Source organism: Syngnathus leptorhynchus, chromosome 15 (genome assembly GCF_054491065.1).
Source record: "Syngnathus leptorhynchus isolate UIUO chromosome 15, UIUO_Slep, whole genome shotgun sequence".
In the NCBI taxonomy this organism is placed as follows: Eukaryota; Metazoa; Chordata; class Actinopteri; order Syngnathiformes; family Syngnathidae; genus Syngnathus; species Syngnathus leptorhynchus.
Genome location: NC_141209.1, coordinates 7,783,913 through 7,806,049, shown reverse-complemented (window position 1 = coordinate 7,806,049; position 22,137 = coordinate 7,783,913). Strand labels below are relative to the sequence as shown.

General features: G+C 40.1%; 1 protein-coding gene and 1 long non-coding RNA gene across 5 annotated transcripts in view; both read left to right on the top strand.

Moving 5' to 3' along the window:
• The window catches only part of LOC147045479 (collagen alpha-1(XII) chain-like), a 49,574-nt gene extending 35,125 nt beyond the window's left edge, over positions 1-14,449 (top strand). For 3 of the 4 annotated variants that reach the window (XM_085931644.1, XM_085931642.1, XM_085931646.1), the window contains 21 exons: positions 7-150; positions 605-769; positions 896-934; positions 1,042-1,180; positions 1,712-1,854; positions 2,196-2,305; positions 6,234-6,386; positions 6,627-6,704; positions 7,084-7,170; positions 7,600-7,653; positions 7,933-8,028; positions 8,188-8,241; positions 8,766-8,819; positions 9,018-9,071; positions 9,637-9,708; positions 9,808-9,843; positions 9,919-9,985; positions 10,063-10,245; positions 10,449-10,526; positions 11,590-11,760; positions 13,656-14,449. In XM_085931644.1, coding sequence (XP_085787770.1) covers positions 7-150; positions 605-769; positions 896-934; positions 1,042-1,180; positions 1,712-1,854; positions 2,196-2,305; positions 6,234-6,386; positions 6,627-6,704; positions 7,084-7,170; positions 7,600-7,653; positions 7,933-8,028; positions 8,188-8,241; positions 8,766-8,819; positions 9,018-9,071; positions 9,637-9,708; positions 9,808-9,843; positions 9,919-9,985; positions 10,063-10,245; positions 10,449-10,526; positions 11,590-11,760; positions 13,656-13,795 — 2,117 coding nt within the window. In that variant the 3' untranslated portion in view covers positions 13,796-14,449. Of the gene's footprint in view, positions 1-6; positions 151-604; positions 770-895; positions 935-1,041; positions 1,181-1,711; positions 1,855-2,195; positions 2,306-6,233; positions 6,387-6,626; positions 6,705-7,083; positions 7,171-7,599; positions 7,654-7,932; positions 8,029-8,187; positions 8,242-8,765; positions 8,820-9,017; positions 9,072-9,636; positions 9,709-9,807; positions 9,844-9,918; positions 9,986-10,062; positions 10,246-10,448; positions 10,527-11,589; positions 11,761-12,539 lie in introns of all 4 variants that reach the window. The other variant, XM_085931645.1, reaches the window with a different exon arrangement.
• Positions 14,450-17,660: 3,211 nt separating this feature from the next.
• Positions 17,661-21,872, top strand: LOC147045478 (uncharacterized). Its single transcript, XR_015068350.1, has 2 exons — positions 17,661-17,781; positions 21,280-21,872. It is a non-coding gene; the product is annotated as an uncharacterized LOC147045478 (long non-coding RNA).
• Positions 21,873-22,137: the final 265 nt, after the last annotated feature.

The window sequence follows — 22,137 nt, the reverse complement described above, 5'->3', positions numbered from 1 at the left end:
GTCTAGGCATTGCACTGAAGCATGTTTACGACAAGGTGTTCACCTCTGACAGTGGAATGAGGAGGAACGTTCCTAAAGTTCTAGTGGTTGTCACCGATGGACGCTCCCAGGATGATGTCAAGAAGAACGCCCTACAGCTGCAACAAGCTGGTGTGCCTAAATGAATTTGCATCAGTATAGCTCACAAACACAAATTTGAGTTATTGAAATTTCCAGTTTTCCCTTCATAAATGTTTACAGATTTGATATTTTTTTTACCTCAGAGAAAAATGTTACAAATTCACCACATTAGTCTTTTGATTAGTTTGTTTGTAGAATTATGCTGAACTCAAAGTTCTGCATAACATTATGGAGCAAGGGCGGATGGAGCAAGGAACAATGGAGGAGTAATTTGTTTTCATTTTTGTTAATGTTACAGTCCACCGCAGCTGTCCATTTGTCAAATCTCATGTCATCTTTCTAAACCAAGAACTATTCTGCCAACAAACAGACAAATCACTTTTTTTTCTACTTTTGGTACCAATTCAGTTCGGCGTTACGACTTTTAGCTCTTGGACTCTAATTTCCTTGACAATTGAATTGTTTTGTGTTGTTCCCTCCACAGGCTACAGCGTGTTTGTGGTTGGCGTAGCCGATGTGGACATGGCAGAGTTGAAAAACATTGCCAGCAAGCCCAGCAAAAGACACGTGTTTGTGGTCGATGACTACGATGCCTTCGACAAGATCCAGGACAACCTGATCACGTTCATTTGTGAAACAGCTACCTCCAGTAAGACAGAGACAATATTGTGTCCTTTCAATCTCTTTAAACCTATTGTCTGGACACATGAGAAGCATTATTTCAACCCTAACAGTATGTTCGAATCCTTCATCGCTTTTCTGTTTTTTGCTTTAGCTTGCCCTCTGATCTACTTGGATGGATACACCACACCTGGTAAGCATCACGCACACTGAGTGATCCTTACACACCTTGCAAATATGACTAGCTTGTCTTGTACTAGCTTTCACTCCTTGACATGACTGTTCTCTGCCAATTTTCAGGATTCAGGATGCTTGAGGCTTTTAACATCACAGACCGCACGTTCGCTGGAATGAATGGTGTGTCCATGGAGCCGGGCTCATTCAACAGCTACATTGCCTACAGGCTGCATAAGGATGCCTACATAAACCAGCCTACCAAGTAAGAACTGGTGCAAAGCCCCGACTGCATGTAAAATCAACAAAGTAACTTCATGTCCAACCCCCTGTCATTATTGATAATGATACTCAATTTCCGCCGTCAAAGAGACTACTCAAGTGAACCATCAGCAATATGTTGAGAATAGAAGCCCAAGTGATATCACCTGGAGGACATTTTCTTCCTGTCCTGTTCTCTTCTGTTTTAATGACACAACTCACCCTTGGGCGAAAAGTTTTGTCCTTTTATGCATCCGCAAGTGGTGTGTTTGCAACTACTGAACTTCTCAAGTAGTGAGTGGAATGGAAACAGTTGACAATGTAGTCAGGAAGAGAGGATGGAAAATCCTTTCATGTGAGTCATTTTTGCACACCCAGAGGGGTAACTGGTAATAATTTAGCTTTTAATGGCTTTGGGACAGACTATAACATTTTTGTTAGTTCACTCTTTAGCAAGTTGACAACATTTGTTCAATTGCTTGACTGTGTCTACTTTGGGTTAATAATGATACCATTTGTTTACACCAATCAACAGGGAGATCCATCCAGATGGTCTTTCCCCATCCTACACCATCGTCCTCCTCTTCCGACTTCTACCCGACACACCTTCAGATCCTTTTGATATTTGGCAGATTTCCGACAAAAACAACAATCCGGAGGTTGGCCTCACCATCAATCGTAAGTCTCCTCTAGTCATTTAGTGCTGTAAACGCTGTAGCATATCAAACTCGGACATAGCTAATTAATTATGGATGGAAACCGGTAATTGGAAATGTGCAGAACTGTCGGTAGTCTTCTACGCTAATTTAGGATGGGGTTTCCTTCTAAGATGGGCATTTATTTTTCAACTGCACATGTGGTAAGTGCATGCAAATGATTAGGAGCATGGACTAAATCCCCTTTAACCTTCTTGTTATCCCCCTCATCCGTCCATCTACCCCCATGTGTTACCTATAGAACAGTCTGTGCTTTGCGTGTCGCTTCATCATAGCCTTCATCAAAGCCTCCTCTCTTTCCAGCTTCAAGCAAAACAATCACGTTCTACAACAAGGACACCCGAGGAGAGGTCCAGAGAGCCATATTTAATGAGGAACAAGTGAAGCGCATTTTCCATGGCAGTTTCCACAAGGTAAACACACTGTCCCATGCTCGTTGGGAAGAGCTGTCGTGGTCCTTATTGACTATCAGTCTTCATTGTGTCACAATTTAAATCATCGAAAATATTTTAGCTCAACTTTCGGATCTATTGTTTAGTTATGAAAGCGCACCAGCCAAGCTCATGCCTTTCCCCCAAAAAACTATTTCCAAATCATTCATACAACTGAGGTATTATGTCCAAGTGGTATTTTAGCATTCAATTACTTACTTGATGAATGAGCTTTGGCGTTTATAAATACAAAAGGAATTCTTCAACTTCATCAATCCAATAACCACATGAAAACCAGCTATTCTGCAAGTTGTTGAATGATTTCCAAACCAATCAACGCTGCACACGGGAGGCTGGATTGCTTTGTTTTCTATTGGATTTGGATTGAATGTGAATTAGTCATGGTGCATGTAGGTACTTGATAAACAAAGCTCTCCACACTACTATTTCAATTTAAAATGATTGCAGCTGGCTTGATGTCGTCATCTTCTAGGCCATTCTACTAACAATTAAACTTTGCTTATTAGAGGAGTCGTTAAGAGAAGTCTGTCCTCTAACAATCTGTCAAAACAAGCCATCGCTTGAACTAACCGCCTACGGAGCCATTATTTTCCTTTTACGAAACCTTTGTCTTCAGAACATTTGCCACTACATTAGGCCCACTTGCTTGTGTATCGTCTCTTGGGATGACTGAAATCAGATTGTATCAAATCCAAGTCAAAGCAGCAGCGAATGTAAAACATCCACTGTTTTGTTTTAACTCAGCAGGCTGTTAGGATCACAACAATGAAACATAGTATATTTTCTTACTGATGACTTATCCCACACAGCAGGGAAAAATAGTCGTTTCAAGGCCACTTGCTTTTACTTTTTTTTCTTCAAAGACTAATATGTAGGTCCCCTAAGAAGACTGATCAAATAAAGTACCTATCCAATGGCAATATTCAACCATGCCTGAATAATCTCAATTGAGTGGACCCTTGTAACACAATCAGATTTTGAATCAATCTTTCCTTCAAAAAATAATGGAAATAGAATAAGTCTTGATAATACTCTGAGGATATGTATTGAGTTATTCAATAGTAATTTTGGCAAGTTGTGTTGTTAAATAAGCGCAAAAAGAAAAATAATGTGGAGTGAGCTACTTTGATGAGTTTTGGTGATAACAGATTTTTTTCTTCATATCGTCATACTTTCTGTTCAGTGTTTTGACTTCCAATCATTGATAGCATAATGAAAGCATACTCACAGCAAATAAGCCAAACAAAACACTTTTTCCTTGAAAGTATGATTTGAGACCAAGTTTTTAGACTGAGGAAATGTTCCAATTGTGCATTGTATTTCGTTTTCATCCTAACAAATATGAATACTCATAAAATTGGAATCTCGATGTTATCTGGGAACCGCAAAAATAATTTGGGGGGATTTCATGAATGAATGAGATCCTGGAAAATGTTTGCTGATGATTTCATGACATCACTGTGGCTCTTGTTCGACAGCATAATTTATATGTGTGAGCCCTCAGAGTGTGACCATGGTGGCGACTGTATTCCGAATGTACACTGGGTGGCTAGCTTGTGGCACAGCGGTCTACCTAGCCTATTATTTACTGGAGTACTGACGGGGTGCTGTTGCTTCATGCTTTGGCAGACTGTGTTGATGTGGTTTCCTGTCACTTTGTCCACTATAGTTACAGAATCAGGCGGTCAGGCTGAAACATCTTCTGGCAAAATTTTGTCAATTTGTCATTTTTTTCACAAAGATTTATTATTGATCAGTTTTGGTAACATATTATTGACCAATTAAGGCTCCACTTGACAATCACTTTCCCTACAGTCTTACTTTCCCAGCAACATCACAACACAGCAGGGACTGCCATTTTCGTCAAACATATTTCCCCTTCACTCATGGTCTCCTCTGCTTCAAGATTTTAGCTGAAGTGCTGATAGCTTCCTAAATGTAGGGACTGTTCAAATGTTCCAACCCCAAAATAATCCATCAGGTCTCAAACAATATTCTTTGACATTTATAAAAGCAAAAAAAAAAAAAAATTACCATCATGGTTGAATGTTGACCACAGACTTCTGCTTTTGCCAATGAAACTTTAGATCTGAAGTTCACTTTCTCTGAAGTTCACTTTGAACCAATACTATAAATCTAACTTTAACTCTCACAATAATATAACTGTCCCTGTAATGGAAAGTATAAACATTACTAATCGCAGTAATAAATTTCAAAAATAACATAACTAAAACATTGTTTGAATCCAGCAACCACATAACAGGATTAGGTTTCATAGATTTTTTTTTTTTTTTTTAAGAAGTACAAAAAACACAGTTACAGTATGCAGGTAGGGCAGTAATTCTGTAAAAAAAAAAAAAAACTCGAGCTTTGAAGTACTGCCTTAGGAAAAGGAAAGATACCGAGTATCGAGTCTGAATTTTATTTTGGTAAGGAGCACAATACCCCCTTTTTCCCCTTACACCGAATCCTTTCTGGCTTTTTAATTTTTGTAATGTTTGAAGAGTCATTCTATGTGGTTCAAGTCCACAGCACTTGGTCATAAAGTGCTTGCATTTGGCTTTCGTCTTCAAACTTGTAAATAAAGAGCAACCCGGGCTTGAGAGGTCGTGGTCTACCGCGAGCTGAGCATGTGGGAAAGCTCTCAAAAATGAATTTTGCATCCGAGACACACTACCCCTCTTGGGAACTCCCTGACTCCCACTTTTGAGGGGTAGGAGATGGTCTTGTTGACCCAAAATTGCTCTTTTCAGTTCATCTCACTGTAAAACAGTCAAAGATTAGTTTGAAATTTGCCTTTGGTAACATTTCACTGGAGTAAAACCTTTTTTTTTTTCTACTGCAGTTGTCATTCTCTCGAGCATTGTTTTATAACAAGCCAATCCTAATCCTTTGGCACACCACCAAACAAAAATGTATGAGTACTGAAATAATGTTGTTTCTGTCTGACTTCACTGACAAATGTACAAGCGTAGTATGAAATGTTTAAATCATGACTTTTTCTGGTGATACATTGGTTTACTGTGTCATCTGCCCTCTAATGGAAGAGCATTTAATTGTTCTTCCTGTCTCTATATGTCAGTGGTATAGCTAGAAGAACAGATTTACTTGTATTTTGGCTCAGACAAGATCCTCCTCAAGATAAAAGTGTCATGGTATAGTACACCCAAGACCCAGCAACTAATGAGAGATTAGTTTCCAAGACCTTTGGTCAAGTCTGTGGTTGTTAAGATTTTGTATAAAGGAATAGTGACATGCTTATTGTAAAATAAAGAGAGCCTTCCGAATCGCTGGCAAGGGGAAAATGCGCTCTGGTGAAATGAAAGCTCGGTATGCCACAAATGATATAGTTTCATAATGCCAAGCAGGGCTCTCCGAACACAGTCTGACACTTAAGTCATTCTGTATTGTTATACAAAACTCTGTCTGCAGTTTTACCACTGCAGGCTGCTGTCAACTGTTTTATATTATGGTCCATTCATCAGCAAAGGCATCAAACAGGATTTACGTTCCGAATCAGGAACCGCTGGATGGTAATATTGGAGTGGGTAATCAGAGCAGTTTTGGAAATTCCAAGCAGTTTCCTGAAAGAAACTGTTGTGTGGACTGAAGTATGAACGTCTTTAAAAGTTGAATACAAAAAAAGGGTTCAGTGAGGTTGTTCTTATCCGTAAGGCTGCACTTTTCCTTAATTCCTCATTTCCTTTGTGCTTAAAAGGTCGGTCAGACCCCAGACAAATCCAAAAGTAAATGTCAAAGCCATATTTTCGAAAGCCCTACGCATTATCGAATAATAGCATACCTTCACGTTTGGCAGCTGTAAAGGTAGAAAAGAGGACAATAATATTTTGAATAACCGTGCCACCTGTCCATCATCTTCATCCTACAGCTCCACATCACCATCTCCCCGGAGAAAGTCAAGCTCAATTTGGACTGCCAAGAGGTGGCGGAGAAGCCCATCAAGGAGGCCAGCAACATCACATTGGAGGGAACCGAAGTGCTTGGCAAGATGGTCCGCGCGGGAAGGAGGCAGTCTGCAACAGTAAGTGAAACAAGACTTCCAGAAACCACATGTGCAAGAGCATCTCATTTCTTTTCACAACTTCAGTGAACAATGAATAAAAAGGAATTCTTTGAAAGAATTCCATGTGTGGCTATGCACGGTAAAAAAAAAAGTGCTCATTGTGCAGTATTTCTCTGTGTGGTTTTAACACTGTGCATTGTCATCATGTATGAAAGTCATTTTTAACACCATTCAATGTTTTTGTCTACCTCTGTTTAGTTCCAGCTCCAGATGTTCGATATTATCTGCAGCTTGAGTTGGATCAGCCGAGACAAATGCTGCGATCTGCCAGCCACGGTAGGTTTCATTTAAAAAAACAGGGGTGTTCAATAACAGCAATCATTCAGTGGTTGGAACTCTGAAGTGCATCCATGGAGGACGAAAGGCCTCTTCATGGATTGTAGTTCTGATGGAATAAAAAGAAAATTTGACACCAATATGAAATGATTGTTCTGCAATCAGAATTGGCACATGCATTTGTTTTGCGAACACCAAGAATGTACATACACGTTTTTCCAATTATAATTGCCTAATTTCCATTGATTGTGAGGTTTTTGAAGCACAAGTTCTCTGACTAATCTTGATGGCCTACTTTGTATTTTTTTTACCGCTAATTGCTGGTCTTATCTACACATGAAGTTTCGCTCATTTAATCCTTTTTCTGTTTTGTTTCCAGCGAGATGAGGCAACTTGCCCGGCCCTCCCCCACTCCTGCACATGCACGCAAGATAGCATCGGCCCCCAGGGTCCTCCCGGTCCTTCGGTAAAGCTACTGCACATCCCGTTTTCCTCCGACCTGTCTTCATCTCTAATGCTGATAAAATACTTTTCTCATATGTCAAACATGTTATGACAATGATGACAATGCCATAGATTCTTATGATGGTGCGACTATAAAGAGCAGCTTGACATATGCCTGCAATACAGTTTGATCTCCAGACGTCTGAGGATGTCCCTCGCTTTAGGAGATATTTTCTTTTCCTCTGAGCAGCTGAGCAATGAGGCCAGTCACATGCAATGAAATGTGGGTTTCGAGAGTAACGTCAAAAGACAAATGCCTATTGGAAAAACGACTGCCCCCACTCATCTCGTGCAAGGAATTTATTTTTGTATGGCTGTGCATTTTAGGGCTATTGGAATCTGCTCCTGTAGTTGCACTCACACTTTGTCTTTTGATTGCTTACCTCTCTAGGGCGGCCCGGGATCTAAGGGACCACGAGGAGATCGAGGCGACCCGGGCAAACCTGTGAGTGAATCCTTGGTTCCTTTTTAACATCTTGTAACGTTTTGTTTTCAATTCGACAAATGCCAATGATAACTCCCAGATTTTCCAGAAGCAGTGACTCCAACAATATCGTTAATCACACGAACAAAAGGAGCAACATCTGAATTTCCCTATTTAGCCATTAGAGGGTCTTAACTTTTTAACCACAAACTGATGAAGTCTATTTTCTATTTTCATATTCAACATCTGATCAAAGTTGTCTTTTTTAAAGCTATTGTGTTGTGTTGTATGTCTCGGCAGGGTTCAGTGGGACCACGTGGTGACTCGGGACTTGTCGGCCCAATGGGACCCCCAGGTCCTCAAGGTCCCAACGGACTGTCTCTACCTGGATCACCTGTAAGTTTATGAACACCACCGAGTTATATAACCTTTATTATCAGTGCTGAATACAGCAATGAGAACCATATGGGGAAATTCTTGAACAGGTGAAAATCTACAACCATCACTGTTTGCCATACCAAAGTAAAAATATGTATTTTTCTCTTCCATATTCAGGGTCGCCCTGGACCAAAGGGAGATCGTGGAGACCAGGGTCTAGGTGGCCTGCAAGTAAGCCCCCCACTCCCCTCTTGTGGTTTATGAACCGGATGTAACAGAGTATATCTGCTTCTGTAGCCTGGATTCAGTTGACATTGCAATCAGGGAAACCACACTCAGGAGTGGGAGGATTACCCTTCATCCTCAGGGACACCCACATTCTGAAAGAGGCGCAATGATTGCCAAACGGTAGACCAGCGATGCAGTTAAATTATTAAGTGTGGACTCAGGTTACCCAAATGAGAATAACTGAAATGGAACACGTTCTTTCCCCAGCCTTCTAACAGAAAATAATACTGACTTTGTAAAAAGTGTGTGTAAAAAGATGATTGCAGTTTATACAATCAATATTGTGCATGTTATTGTGCACATCACGTATCAACTGCATTGAGTCTGACGTTAGTATGTTGACTCTGGCGTAATAACTGATTTTGGAGCGTTATAGTCCATTTAAGCAAAGCTATTTTGCTAACTGCATGAAGAGGTTGTTCCTGATCATTGCACATTGATTGACTGTGTCTCCTTTCTTCTTCAAGGGTTCTCCTGGACCACGTGGTCCTCTGGGTCCTGTTGGACCAAGCGGAGTGCGGGTAAGGCATACCTCCAAATCCACTCAGTGTGCACTCAAATGGATGTAACATCCACCTATAACACAGCATTTTCCAGAACTTTTGTCAGCAATAATATTAGGTGCTAATTTAGGCAAAATGTAATTCAGTAAAACAAACTAAATACCGAAAGCATTATACAGTTATGGAACTGATGCATTGTATGTTGTTTCCATGCAGGGGCCACCAGGAAAGGACGGAGGATCTGGACCCAGAGGCCCGCCAGGGCCAATGGTAAGTGTGTGTTGCATTAAATGTGCTTAAAATTCCAATTGGTCCGCAAGCTTTGTTGTCTCTTCATGCTTCTGCTGCCACAATGATGGTGCATGCATGCTCAGATTTTTTTTCCGTTGTGGTTAAGGCAATGTCTGAATGTAATTAGTCGAGGGCTGCTGAGGACAGGCTTCATGCCAATATACGATAAATAAATACGTATATATATGCAGTTTATCTCAAGAGTGCTATTTGCAGAGGATGTTTTGACATGGGATTGTTTCCATCTCTGCATGGGCCCTTGGCAACATGTGGCCTTTAATGGATTTGTTACAGTGGATCCCAATTCAAATTAATTCATGCAACAGTTCACAGGAAATGGATTTAATGCCGGAGGTGGGAGTAAAATGTGTGATCTAAATGTATCTTTTTTATACAAGCCCCGATTCGATTTTCAATTTACAGTTTCCGATTTAAATTTGATTTGAAGTCATGCCTTTAGTCCTCCACCTCTGTTTCATACTGCTCCGATCAAAGATAAACCTTTATTAATTATGCATCACCATTTTCTTTGTCCATTCTTCAGGGAAGTCCTGGAACTCCAGGTGCACCAGGAGTTACCGGAAAACCAGGAAAATCAGGAGACTCAGGACGCCCAGTACGTAATACCAATATTCATTGGACATGGCACATCACACCAAAGGATACCTTTTTAATGCATGTATTTATTAACATCTGATGTTGCTCTCATTAACAGGGACCCGCTGGCATTAAAGGAGAAAAGGGCGAGCGGGTATGTACACTTTCATTGTGTCAGTCATTTCCTACCATCACTGTCACATTGATTTAATCCAACATGTGTTTCCAGGGAGACTTTGCATCCCAAAACATGATGCGTTCCATTGCGAGACAAGTTTGCGAACAGCTTGTGAACAGTGAGCAAAACATTTCTTCATCATATTGTTTTTCACTTTGATCATCCTACTCAAACATGTGTTGTTATTTGTTCCAGGTCAGATGAGTCGAATTGACCAGATGCTCAACCAGATTCCTTCTGGCTACCGTAGCAACAATCCAGGGCCACCGGGTCCACCTGGCCCGGCCGGCGAACCGGGAACCCGTGGAGAGCCGGGACAAACCGGACGACCTGGCTTCCCAGGAGGTCCCGGGTTACCTGGAGGTCTAGGAGAAAGAGGTACTTGAGTTTTTTTTTTCTTAGCTTTGTAAAAGTTGAGTTTAAGGTCATGCTAATTATGAGTATATTACATAACAACCTGGTGTAGTCTGCACATGGTTCAACTATTTTCCATGTGTGGGTTTAATTCCAGATCATTTCAGGATGTATTTATTTCTACAAATGTGCAAAACTGATTTCAGTCTTATTGCTTATGTGTATAGGTACGCCAGGTGAGAAGGGAGAGAGAGGATCTCCAGGCACAGGTATCAGAGGACAAAGAGGTGCAACTGGACCACCAGGTAAGACTCTCCTTTCTGCCTCCCTCTTTAGTCTGACAACAGACTTCATTGTTAAATCTTCCGCCCTATGAGGCAAGGAACATAAGCATGTAGGTTCTCTGTTTATCATCTCAGACTGCCGGTCAACTAGTCGTGCGACTTTATGTTTACATAAAATCCTACTGGCACAGTGGCTCCATTCTTTTTTTCATGGACCTTTTGAACACAAGGACTGGTGAAATGAAAATGGATTCACAGAAGAGTGAACATTTTTTACCATAAAATGGATGATCTTGGAAAACCACAAAGGATATTCCTTAACGCTTCTATAGGATTTATGTACATATGTGCTTCTCCAAAACATTGTGCACATCTGAAATATTACTTTCCGTAACTTGCATTTGAATTTAACATTTTTACTTGTCTATACATTTTGACCAGTTCCAGATGTCAGTCATGGTCTCTGTAGAGTTCTAGATTACTTGCACGTAGAGTTACAGTGTCTATATAATAATGTAATCCCAGCATGAATTTTAAAAATAGCTCATCACCTCTTAAGAATTTCTTTCGGTCAGAGGAGGACATTTGTAAACCATGTGTTCTGTTCAATCCGACCTCACTCAACCAAATGCTGACTGATGTGAGACACAACTAAAGACCTGTGGGAGGAAGTCCACTCAAATGACTCAATCCAATATGAGTGTACGTGTGTGCACATGTGTATTTGTGCGTAAAGAAGAGAGAATCAGAATGTTGTACAATGAGCGTTCTTTGGTGACTTGGTTGACAACACATGGGTTCACTTAAGGCAGAGAGCACAAGGGGGAAAATTCCATGCTGTGTTCTCGCTGTCTAGACAGATGGAGCTTGGGAAGGGGGGGCTGGGTAGAACCAGTACCTCCACAAAGTTCTACATCACTTTTTTTTTTTGCCGGTGGGGGGGGGGGGCTGTATAATTGAGTAACTGGAATTGTGAAATTACAGGGCTGTTAACCGTTTCCACTCAATATTTATGATTGAGGTCATAAAGGCTTTGAGTTTGTACCCCTTCTAAACACTCTCGCTCTCTTTCTTCTGTTTTCAGGACCACAAGGAGAGTCAAGAACGGGTCCCCCGGGTCCCACTGGCTCTTCAGGCCCTCGTGGCCCTCCAGGTCGTAATGGTAATCCCGGGGTGAGGGGACCACCAGGACCCCAAGGATACTGCGACTCCTCTCAGTGTGTTGGCATCCCTTACAACGGACAAGGATATCCAGGTAAAGCTTGAAAATGTCAAGCTGCTGCATGCTACTACATGACATAGCACACTAATTACACGCAGCCCAGTGCTCTACTTTCTATGATAACATTTAGGAACATGCATGTGCGGTAGTGAAAACAAAATATTAATGCGAGAAAACTGACCATTTACTAAACTCTACCCCCAAATGAGCTCAATTTCAGATTCAACTGTAGGTGACATTTTTAATATTAAATTCAAGGATAACGACAATGCTGTGTTCTACAGTACGATTATCATCGCATTTTTTTCTAAAATTTTGCTCAAATTCCAAACTGTACAACTTCAGGGGCATTTGACTTTTGAGTTCTCATGGTTCTATGAACAATGGGTCCATTCAATGATTTTGGACGAAGGTAGAAAAACATCGACTTCCTCACATGGAAACTAAATTCACTGTATCTTCTTGATTGCCAACTTGGAATCCTTCATTTCGCTCTTACTCAAGCCCCATGTGTAATATATAAATTTAAAACTGGGTTGGATGATCCCCATTGGGAAGTGTTTAGTGATCGGTCAGTTGGGACTCACTGCTCTCCACCACCTGCGTTCGTTTGATGTTCTATTTAAAACATGCATGTAAATCACTCGAGCTAGCAGTGTATGATTCTCTGCATAGAATAAGATAACTTTTTTCCAAAGACCAACTCACCCCATATGAATATTTACAGGTTGGGCATAGTAAATTCTCAGAATCGACTATGCTCCTTTAAAGTTTCAAGTCCTGTTTCTGAGACCTTTGCCTATTTGTTCCAGGGCTTTACTAAAGGATAAGCCCCATGGACATGACTAATGAACATTAAAACAAACAATTACAAAAAACGCCAAAACCCAGAATGGAAGTGGACTGGCACTAACATCATCTCACAGCTATAAGCTACCGTGATGGCAACCTGCTGGCCTGTTTGCATCTTGAACCGCAAAACCGCTGGGAACACAAAAACAGAGACAGAGCATTCCTACCAAGGAAGGAGCATGTACAAACACCACCCAACACAACTACTAACAAAGAGGATTTCATAATTGTGTACGTGTAGAGGTGAGACTGTAAATAAAACTAATGTTGTGCTATGTAAATGATTTATGATCCCACGGACACTTCACTAAATCCAAGTTAACGTCTGTACTGAGCTTATGCCTTATAACCCTCCCCGCTAACTTACTTACACCAGCAATAACCTCTGTTTACAAAGTGATCAGACTGAAGCATGTTCCGTTTGTACTTTTAACCATTATATTTTTATTTTGTGTGTATGTTGGACAAATTGGTGCTCAGTGTTGCTCTCTTGCCGGTTTAGTGTAGCGCAGTTGTTTTTTTAAAGCTTTATTGTGCAAGAACTTGAGCTAAGAATAAAGTCATCATAGTAGGAGAAGGAAAAAGGGAAAATTATTAAAAGTGTTATTCTTACAGGAATAAAGTTGTAATATTAAGTGAAAGTTACAGAAACTTTAACCCAAAGTGGCCTCTTGAGATTAATTGCATCAAATAATTAAATACTTATTGATTAGTAACCCCCCCATCCCATTGGATGTTTTTAATTTATTGATTGGTGTTGATGTTCCAAACATTGAGTATTTCATTCTCAATGACATTATCTTCAACAATTAAATTTTGGTTGCCATTTTACAACTTTATTCCTGCAAAAAAATGACTTTTAATGCATTCTCATAACTTGCAACATTTTTCACACATATTCCATTTTTTTTCTTGTAATATTTTAATTTTATTCTCAGTATATGTATTCTATTCTTTTTTGAGGCTAATACTCCTTTGTGTAAAAGTGATCATAGGGCAGTTTACAACAAAACTACGTGCAATACCATTTGAAATTGTGTAGCACTTTTTTTGAATTGGCCGCATATTTTCTATAGCCAACACCTACCAGCCTGAACCGGAGGTAGCGTCTTTACCCGTGGACCCGGCTGAGACAGTACAATCATCAGGTTACACGCGAAACCAGCGAAGAAAGCGATCGCTACCAAAAGGCGATACAGAGACACTAGCATCATAGCTACCACGAGGAGTCCTTAGAGTGTAGTATTTACGTAACGTTGATGATCCATTTATGAGGATAAAATGCTATTCAGAACATATGTATATGGGTTTGATACCCATAGCTATATTGAACGTATATTGTTTTGACATGAGAACTTAGCAATACAAAGGTCACTCATCACGCTTAGTGCTCCTTTTTTTTTTCTTTCTGATTCCAATGTTGAATGCATTAATCTTGTAAAAGAAATGCAGAAAGTTTTCCACCAGATGGTCTTTTAATTCAATGTAAAGCTGTTGTAGGAATTCCATGAGATTAAAAAGGTCTCATAATTCTATCCCGCAAAGGTCTTCTGCATCTTGTTTGGCCTATAAAACCAAATAACTGTCTGACTTGCAATGCAGCAAACTTTTTCATCAAATGTTTTTTTTTCTGCTACCAGATGTGTAATTTGCATGTTTGTGTTGTATAATTTACTGAGAATTTGTAAGTCAGAATATAGTTGTGTTCTATCAATGCAGTTAGATTTGGATGCAAGACTATGGGACATAGAATTGCTGTTCTCATGTTTTAACTGCACATATGTTGTGAATTCCCCACAGCCTTATTTTCTTATTTATTTCTCAAAAAAAAACAGAAGAGGCATTTTTCAATAAAACTACTGAAAATGTTCTTTTTGTGTCAGCTGATTTTTCACTTCTGCCAAAAAATGGTAAAACAAATTCCTCAAGTGGGAGTTCTTTCATTTGGCATTTTGAGTGACATAAGTTCATCCAAGCCTTAAGAAATATGCCTTATTTTTATAGCCAAAGACATGCTCAGCCACATCAAATGTCAGGTCATGTCAGTGCAACAGGAAAAGAGAAGCAGGAGTGTGAAAATAAATATTCCCAAACTATTCTGATTTACTTCACAGTCGTCAGAGTAGCTGTCAGTCTTTTGCGCTAATAAGCTAAGACTCACATGAGGACACCGCAGAAATTAGTTGGAGCTGATGCCGAACCTGGAAAAACATTTTCTCGAATCATTTGGGCTTAACGGAGGGAGTATGTGATACACACGGGAAGGAACAATCTATGCGGTTCCTATCCAGATTAAAGGACAGAAAGCCTGAGATATCCTTGCAATAATAAATAGGGTAGCCACCCAAAGCTCTAAGTCATAATTACTTGCATTAATTTGTGATGAGCGCAGCACGGTGGAGCAAAAACCTCCCCCCACTTTTAAATGATTTCTTTCATCAGGAACATGGATTTAAATGAGATGTATCAAAAAACTGTTCCAGGATATCTACATCATATTTTTCAAATCCAAACTACTGTACAAACTACAAGTTGTTCCCTTCGAAGGAATCCCTCTGGAGTCCAACACGCTTTCCCAGCCGGCTCTACTATGCAATCATGGAAGGATTCTTCCAGTATCCTCTGACAATCTGTCATCAAGGCCAACTTGCTGTTGTCAGTCTTCACAACAGGTCACCTTGGTGACCCTCTTGAGCTTGGGAAAAAAAAAAAATCACCCAGCCATTCTGACTGTCTAGAGAAGTTGGCTCCAGCAGAGTGATAATCTTCTCGGTAAGGAACTGTCAGATGCTCAGAGCATTTCATCAGCCACAAGTTATTCTGGCTCTTGCCTTTTCTTTCACAACTAAAATCAACATTTTAAACAGTCAGTGGCCCAGTAACATGCTACTGTGTGAAAACATTTGACTTCCTGTTTCTTTTTCATACTTAATTTAAACAATGCTGAATTTACACTAAATTAGAGAACATTCATTAGAAAACTGCCAAACCCAAATTTTCACTCTGAAATATTATCTCCATTACTGGTTGGGAACCTTTTAGGTAGATTTTCGTGAAAGGACTATTATTCCTGGTAGTCAGTATCACTTGTAGGTATAGTACAGTAGGAGTGTGCACAGCTGGTTCATATTAGACATAACACAGGAGGGAGAAAACCTGTCAAAGCATTTGCCGTGCAAAGAAGATCCTGACATGAAAATAACAGTTAAGAAAAACTGACTGCCGTAGGTCTGTAGTTTGATATCAGTACAGTATCTTAAATCAACAGTCACGTCACCCAAACAGGCCTCCGAGGCAAGCTATCACTTTCTAAATACATACAGGAGTCAGCGACAACAAATTGGAGATGAGAGAGTACAATGCCATATGGACATAAGGTTGTACAAAGTACGATGATATGCACTACATTGACGGCAAAAGAAAGCTAAGATCTTTAATGGAGACCTATTCATGGTACCCAATCATCACCATGTGGCACCAATTATATTTTCTCCATCCATTTTCAACTGTTTATCCGAGTTCGGTCATGACTTCACAGTCCACTTCCAGTGCAGCCAATTCAGTCGATTGTAGATTCCAACAAATCTCAAGAATCATCCAACCGAATCCATCCATTTTCTGTTCCACTTGTGCAGTGTTGCAGGGACCCGAAGCCGAACAAGCACGGTCGAGTGACTGGTGAGTCACAAGGCAGATCTAAATACAGACAACCTTTCACACTCGCATAAAAGCAATTAGTCAGATGAGTTGGATTCTGTTTGGTGTTGAAGGTTCCACTTTAAATCCATATAAAGCAAGTTGTTGGAAGTGATGTTAAAAGATGCTGATCATGTCATTGTTAGGAACTAATATATTGTCCTAACAAAAATGCCATTATCTCCTTTTTCCATTCTAACTAATTCTACTGTGTTTCCCTCGAAAGTTATTTTCATGGTGCTTTATTTTTCCTTTGTTGACATCTGCGATCACTTTGTGGCAGAAGGATTCTATCGGGTGTCTTCGGAGTCTGCGGATGGAACTCCCTGTTTTATCTTGAATTGTTCATTCGCATACAGCAGACCACATGTCGCTTCCTCTGCATCCGTGTCTGTTTAGTTTTAAGAAATAATTCATGGTTGAAACAAACAGCTTGTGGGGAAACTTAAATCTTATTAGCGTCCTTTCAATGCAGTGCTCAGCTTGAAGCTTCCAGAGGTTGGGCGGCTGGATGCTCTCGCATGGCATGGAATCGATTGCAACCAGACTGTTCTGTTTGTCTTAGAAAACATTTCGCCTCTCAAATGTTTCATCAGGTTATGCGACAAGGCTTGGTTAGTTTTGGCACCAGCCAAAATTGGTGCGGCAAACTCAACTAATTTTGCTCCAAATTGGCTGGAATTGGATCAATTGAGAACATCCACAAAAATATTGGGTGTTGTTTGTTTCTTCCATGCAAAGCATTCTTTGTTACCATGCTGGGAAAGAAGAAGATATATATATATTTTTTACACAGTTATGTGACCCCATTAAAATGAATAAAAGTGAATATGAATGTTGGACATCAGGGGTCCCCAACCACCGGGCCGCGGACCGGTAACGGTCCGTGGATCACTTGGTACCTGGCCGCCAAGGCGCACAGGATTTTATTTTTATTTTTATCGACGATCAAGTCAAGACGCGTCACGTGACATGTTCCCCCAGTCGAGCCCGCAAAGCTAGCAAAAATGAGTAAACATTTATTTTGAAAAATATAAAAAGAATTGGTGATTCTCTCCCAATCACATCCCTCGGTTCAGGTCAAGGCGCTCATCTCGGTCACGTGACATGTCACCTCAGTTGAGCCCTCAAAGCAACAGAAATGTTTTGGACAGCTTCCTCAGAAAGGGAAAAAAGCCCAATGAGGAGAGGGAAGAAGAAGAGGCTATGACTTCTAAGAATCGGAAAGCTGCATTTCAAAGAAAATTTCTGGAGTCCTACTTAAAATATGGATTTATCACCACAGGTGACTCTGATGTGCCAAGCCCACTCTGCATAATTTGTGGCGACAGGTGAGATAACGAGGCAATGAAGCCTTCAAAACTGCTTCGACACATACAGACCAAGCAGCCGGCATTAAAAGACAAACTTTAACCACTTCGGGTGTCATTGTCTCCGATTACTTCTAGATGGGACCGGCTCGTTTCTGAGAAACAACCTCAGTGCTCCCACTAATTCAACGTAATGGTGAGTTTTATTTTTATGTCGTTTATACTTGTTTTTATGCCAATTGTATCATTTTATTTCATTGTGTATATATATATATATATATATATATATATATATATATATATATATATATATATATAAAGGCGGGTCCGCGGAAGTATTTCTGACACGTGGCGCTAAAAGGTTGGGGACCACTGCTGTACATCGATAAAAGTTACATAAGGTACACTTGGAGTAGTACAATGATACATTGATTTCTTGTACTTTAGTGTTTGGCTTGCACAGTTATGAAGGATTCTTACACAATGTTTCAGTTTGTAGTAAATTCATTCCTCTATGACAGGACACATCTGAGTATTCAAAAATAGCTACAGAAATTTGATTGACTGTCGAACTGTGTTGTAACCGAGTTAAAAGGCACTGCGGGACGTTTGATTTTGTCTCACCGTTAAGCTGCAAGCATATAATGAAGATTTAGTGTCAATTCTTATGCACCATTTCAGGCTGATGGAATACAATGCCAATATTGTGAACTACCATATCACACGTTCTGTCACGCCAGACATAAATTAAGTGAGGTATTACATCCCGATGGAAATTGCATTTTGCTATGTATTCATATTTTAAACTTAATTCCAAATTTGTGTCCTTGAATGATATACTGTACAGTATATAGTTCATGTATTTTCAATGGGGCAGTGCGGTGGACATGTTTTTATTACTCTAAACCTGCAATTAGACAATGAAATGCAGCATTTGGGACAATCTGTATAAGGCCAGTATAATACCCCATCCAAACATCAGTAGACGATTTACAATGGGTGGCGGTCATCAAGTAAACAGTATATGATTGTACAGGATTTGACTTGCCTCAAGTAACAACTTATTAACTCTGATTAATTCCAATCAAAACCAGAGAAGGAATGCCCTTTTGAACACAAAAAGGAGTGGAATTGCCAATGGGCAAGTGTTCAAGATGAATGCAGACAATACAGTAGGTTTCCATCCTGCGCGGTGCCAAATATAACAGCAGAGCAGGACTCCCCTTTGAATGCGTCAGAAGGAGCGCCAACAACTCCGACTGACCTCATAAAAAAAAAAACTACCAGTGGGTGTGAATTTTCTCTTTGTGAAAAATGGGCAGTCAGCAATCGTAATCCACTTTTTGTACTATTTTATTGATGTTTAGCACATTCCCATTCACAAGCTGGCTTTGCTATGTCTGTGAATGTACGTGTGTATAAAAGTACACATAACAGAACCATTGTTCATCAATATAAATTGTTGTGTTCACACAAAGCAGAATATACTCTGGTGTGTTCTGATGATCAATTTGACTTTGAGCCTCAATTTCACCCCAAACTACTTACTATTGACGTAATTTCCATTCATCCATTTTCTACAGTAAATTATATCAATAAAGATGTGATGATGAACTGAGATTCAACTGATTTACTAATCCCAAAACCACAGTGCGTTCCAGTGATGTCACGATGAAGATGAGTCTTATTAAAAATGTCATGTTTGGTTAGCCTGATATATGGGAGGGGGGGTTATCTTAGCAGCGTGTCTTTTCGCTACGTGAAGGAAAGAAGAAAATTTGCCCTGGCTGTCCCCTTAAAGCAGATGTGCGCCACATCTGGTACATCGCATCTCCGATCGGCCCTCACATTGATCTTAAGTCAAAGTAAAACTTTAAATATGCAACACTTTTATTATGAAAGTTGTGGTTTTGTTTTATGAGCACACTGTGGATGCTCGTATAAGTGAGGTAGCAAGCAAGAGCTACTTGTGTCTGAAGTGTTGCCAATTTCACTAAATTTGATGACTTTTACGACCCAAGAAATAAACTAGAAAAAAATGACAAAAGTGGTCCTAATTTTGGAGGCATTCTTATTTCCTTCACAATGGCGGGAAGAGAGCCAAGAAAATTTGACTGCGTGCACCCTTGAATCATACTTCAAATATTACCCAGTAAAACAAATTTGCATGAAGTCACAGTCTGATTGGATGATTTGTGTGATGAAACCTTTCTGCTGCCATTTTGACCCCCATGCTTGTCATGGGTCCTTGCAGCATTCACACTTGAGCGGAAGTGATTTGACCTGCAGCAGAGTTCCTTTAAGAACGTTTGAAGAGAAAAAGGTGGTCCTGGTCCGCTTGTTTGGCGCACACCAGGATGACATCATTTAATAGTCTTCACACTTGAGAAAACAAAGCGTGCTGTCAAAGCAATGACTCCAAAGTTTGTTTTGAATGAACCAAACAACACACCCTTAGGTGTTGATTCCTCGACTGCACATGTGCTACAAGTCCTGGGAACATACTTGTGAAAGTTGCCAATGCCCAAAAAAAATATCACCTCTTATGACCTCTTTGAATCTAATTTATGTAGGCTACAGAAGGTTCCAGCTTTGACATAGTGAATAAAATAACGAAACCAATATTTTCTTGCTTTATACCCTGAAGGTTTGAAGATCAGTCAAAAGTTGCAACCAGTAGAGAGCTGACAATCTTCAGCCCTTCCTGGCCCGACCTTTAACCTTATCTTCATCTCTACATCTCGGGTCGGATATCCTTTAAACTCTCAGTGGAATCCCGGTCGCTTCACAGCTCTGCCCTCTGCGACAGGAAGTATCACATAAAGAACGCAGCTGTGGAGTTAGTTGCTCGAGGGCCAACAAGTGTTTGTTCGACCGAGCCCGCAACAATGCAGAGTTTGCAAAATGTTTGACCTTTTTAGGGCGTCAGCTGGTAGGGTCTATTTATTGTGAGATGAGGGTGGTCTCAGACGCTTTGTTTGTTAGGTTTCATGGGGCGACGCCCACATAAACATGTAACAGTGGGTGAACATTATGGGCAGGCAATGAAATATGAAGTTATGTCATCCCTTTTGTCTTTGTGCGTTTTTTCCTGTAGCGAACTCAAACATTAGACATCATTTGTGTTAGTCATCTAACCAATTTACGAGCATATTTTTTTCCCAAGAGTGCACCCCAACGCTTACTTGAAACAATCATGTCCAGCTTTTAAAATAGTTCATTTGCTTTTATTAGAAGTCAATTATTTCATCACTTTTTCCAGTGTCCTGAATTTAAGATTTGTGATGCGCCAAAGGGCCTTTAGTTGGCTTATTTTCACCAAACATATCAGATAGGAACATATGTCAAGTGATCTATCTCATCTCTCTTCAAGTTGTCTGTTTGTAAAATTGTAAAAGTCTCCAGATATTGGCTTGAATTTCGACGTTTTGTGTCGTGGTTATACTCAAGGTTTCTTCCTGAAGACTTCCAATTTTCCTTCCCTCTCTTGCCAAAATGCTTGCTCATGTGGTTCTTTTCAATGCATGCGCGACCAGCTCCATATTCCAAATGCTTTGAGATAATCTTTAACTTAAATTGGAAATAAATCTCCTCCTCTTGACATATCTTTGACATGTTTATGAGAGTTCCAGTTTTTAATTTAATAATAATTTTTAATTTCGGAGTTAATGCAAAAATTACTGTCATTTATCAGGAATGCCTTTGGATCATCTGAGGCTTTTGACCAGACAGTACTTCGATCCAAAATGGAACATTTCCAATCAACAAATTGAATGAGAAAATAAGAGACAAGATGAAAAGCAGAGCTTCCACATTGGTTTTCAACGACATATTTGCACGAGTGATGCTGTGTGTGGGCCATGGACAGTCAGCACTTTGCTCCTCAAGAGGCCGGTGAGGAAAAAATACTTATAAGGGTTCCACATTGCGCTGAGTCACCCCTTCCTTGCATGGTGACGTGAGGAAAACCCACTGGAGTTTCATCCTCCCCCAAGGCCTCAGCAACTAGCAGAGCAGCCAGCATTCTGACCTCTGACCCCCACCCCTCCCGAAAGACTGTGACTCAAATCCCAGCAGCGTCTGTGAATGTTCGTAAGAGGACAGGAAAAGCCTCCAGTTCTGGGAACGACAAGAGAGATGATTTGTGTGTACAACTTAAATCTTTTTTTTCAAACGCTTTGTAAGCTTGCTGGAACCTGTTTACATTGCTTGACGAAGCATTTGGAGTTCTCAGGAGTCATCATAGTAAGAAAAGGTCAGCACTGATTGATGTGAAATTCAATATAATATTCAAACAATACCCTCTCAGTATGAAGTGAAATATACAGTTGCTTTGTACGTATATGCATAACTGTCCCTAAAAGACCGTAGTGATTTTTTTTTTTTTTTTAATTAAAAACGTTTGAACGTGACATGTGTATGTGATAAAAAAAAAAAAGAAAGAAAAAAAAAAACCCGTTCAATATTAGTAGCATGTTTGCTAAATTAGATGATGGGATCAACAATTCACAAAGACTGCCTCCTAATTCTGCCCATCCTGTTGCAGTTAACA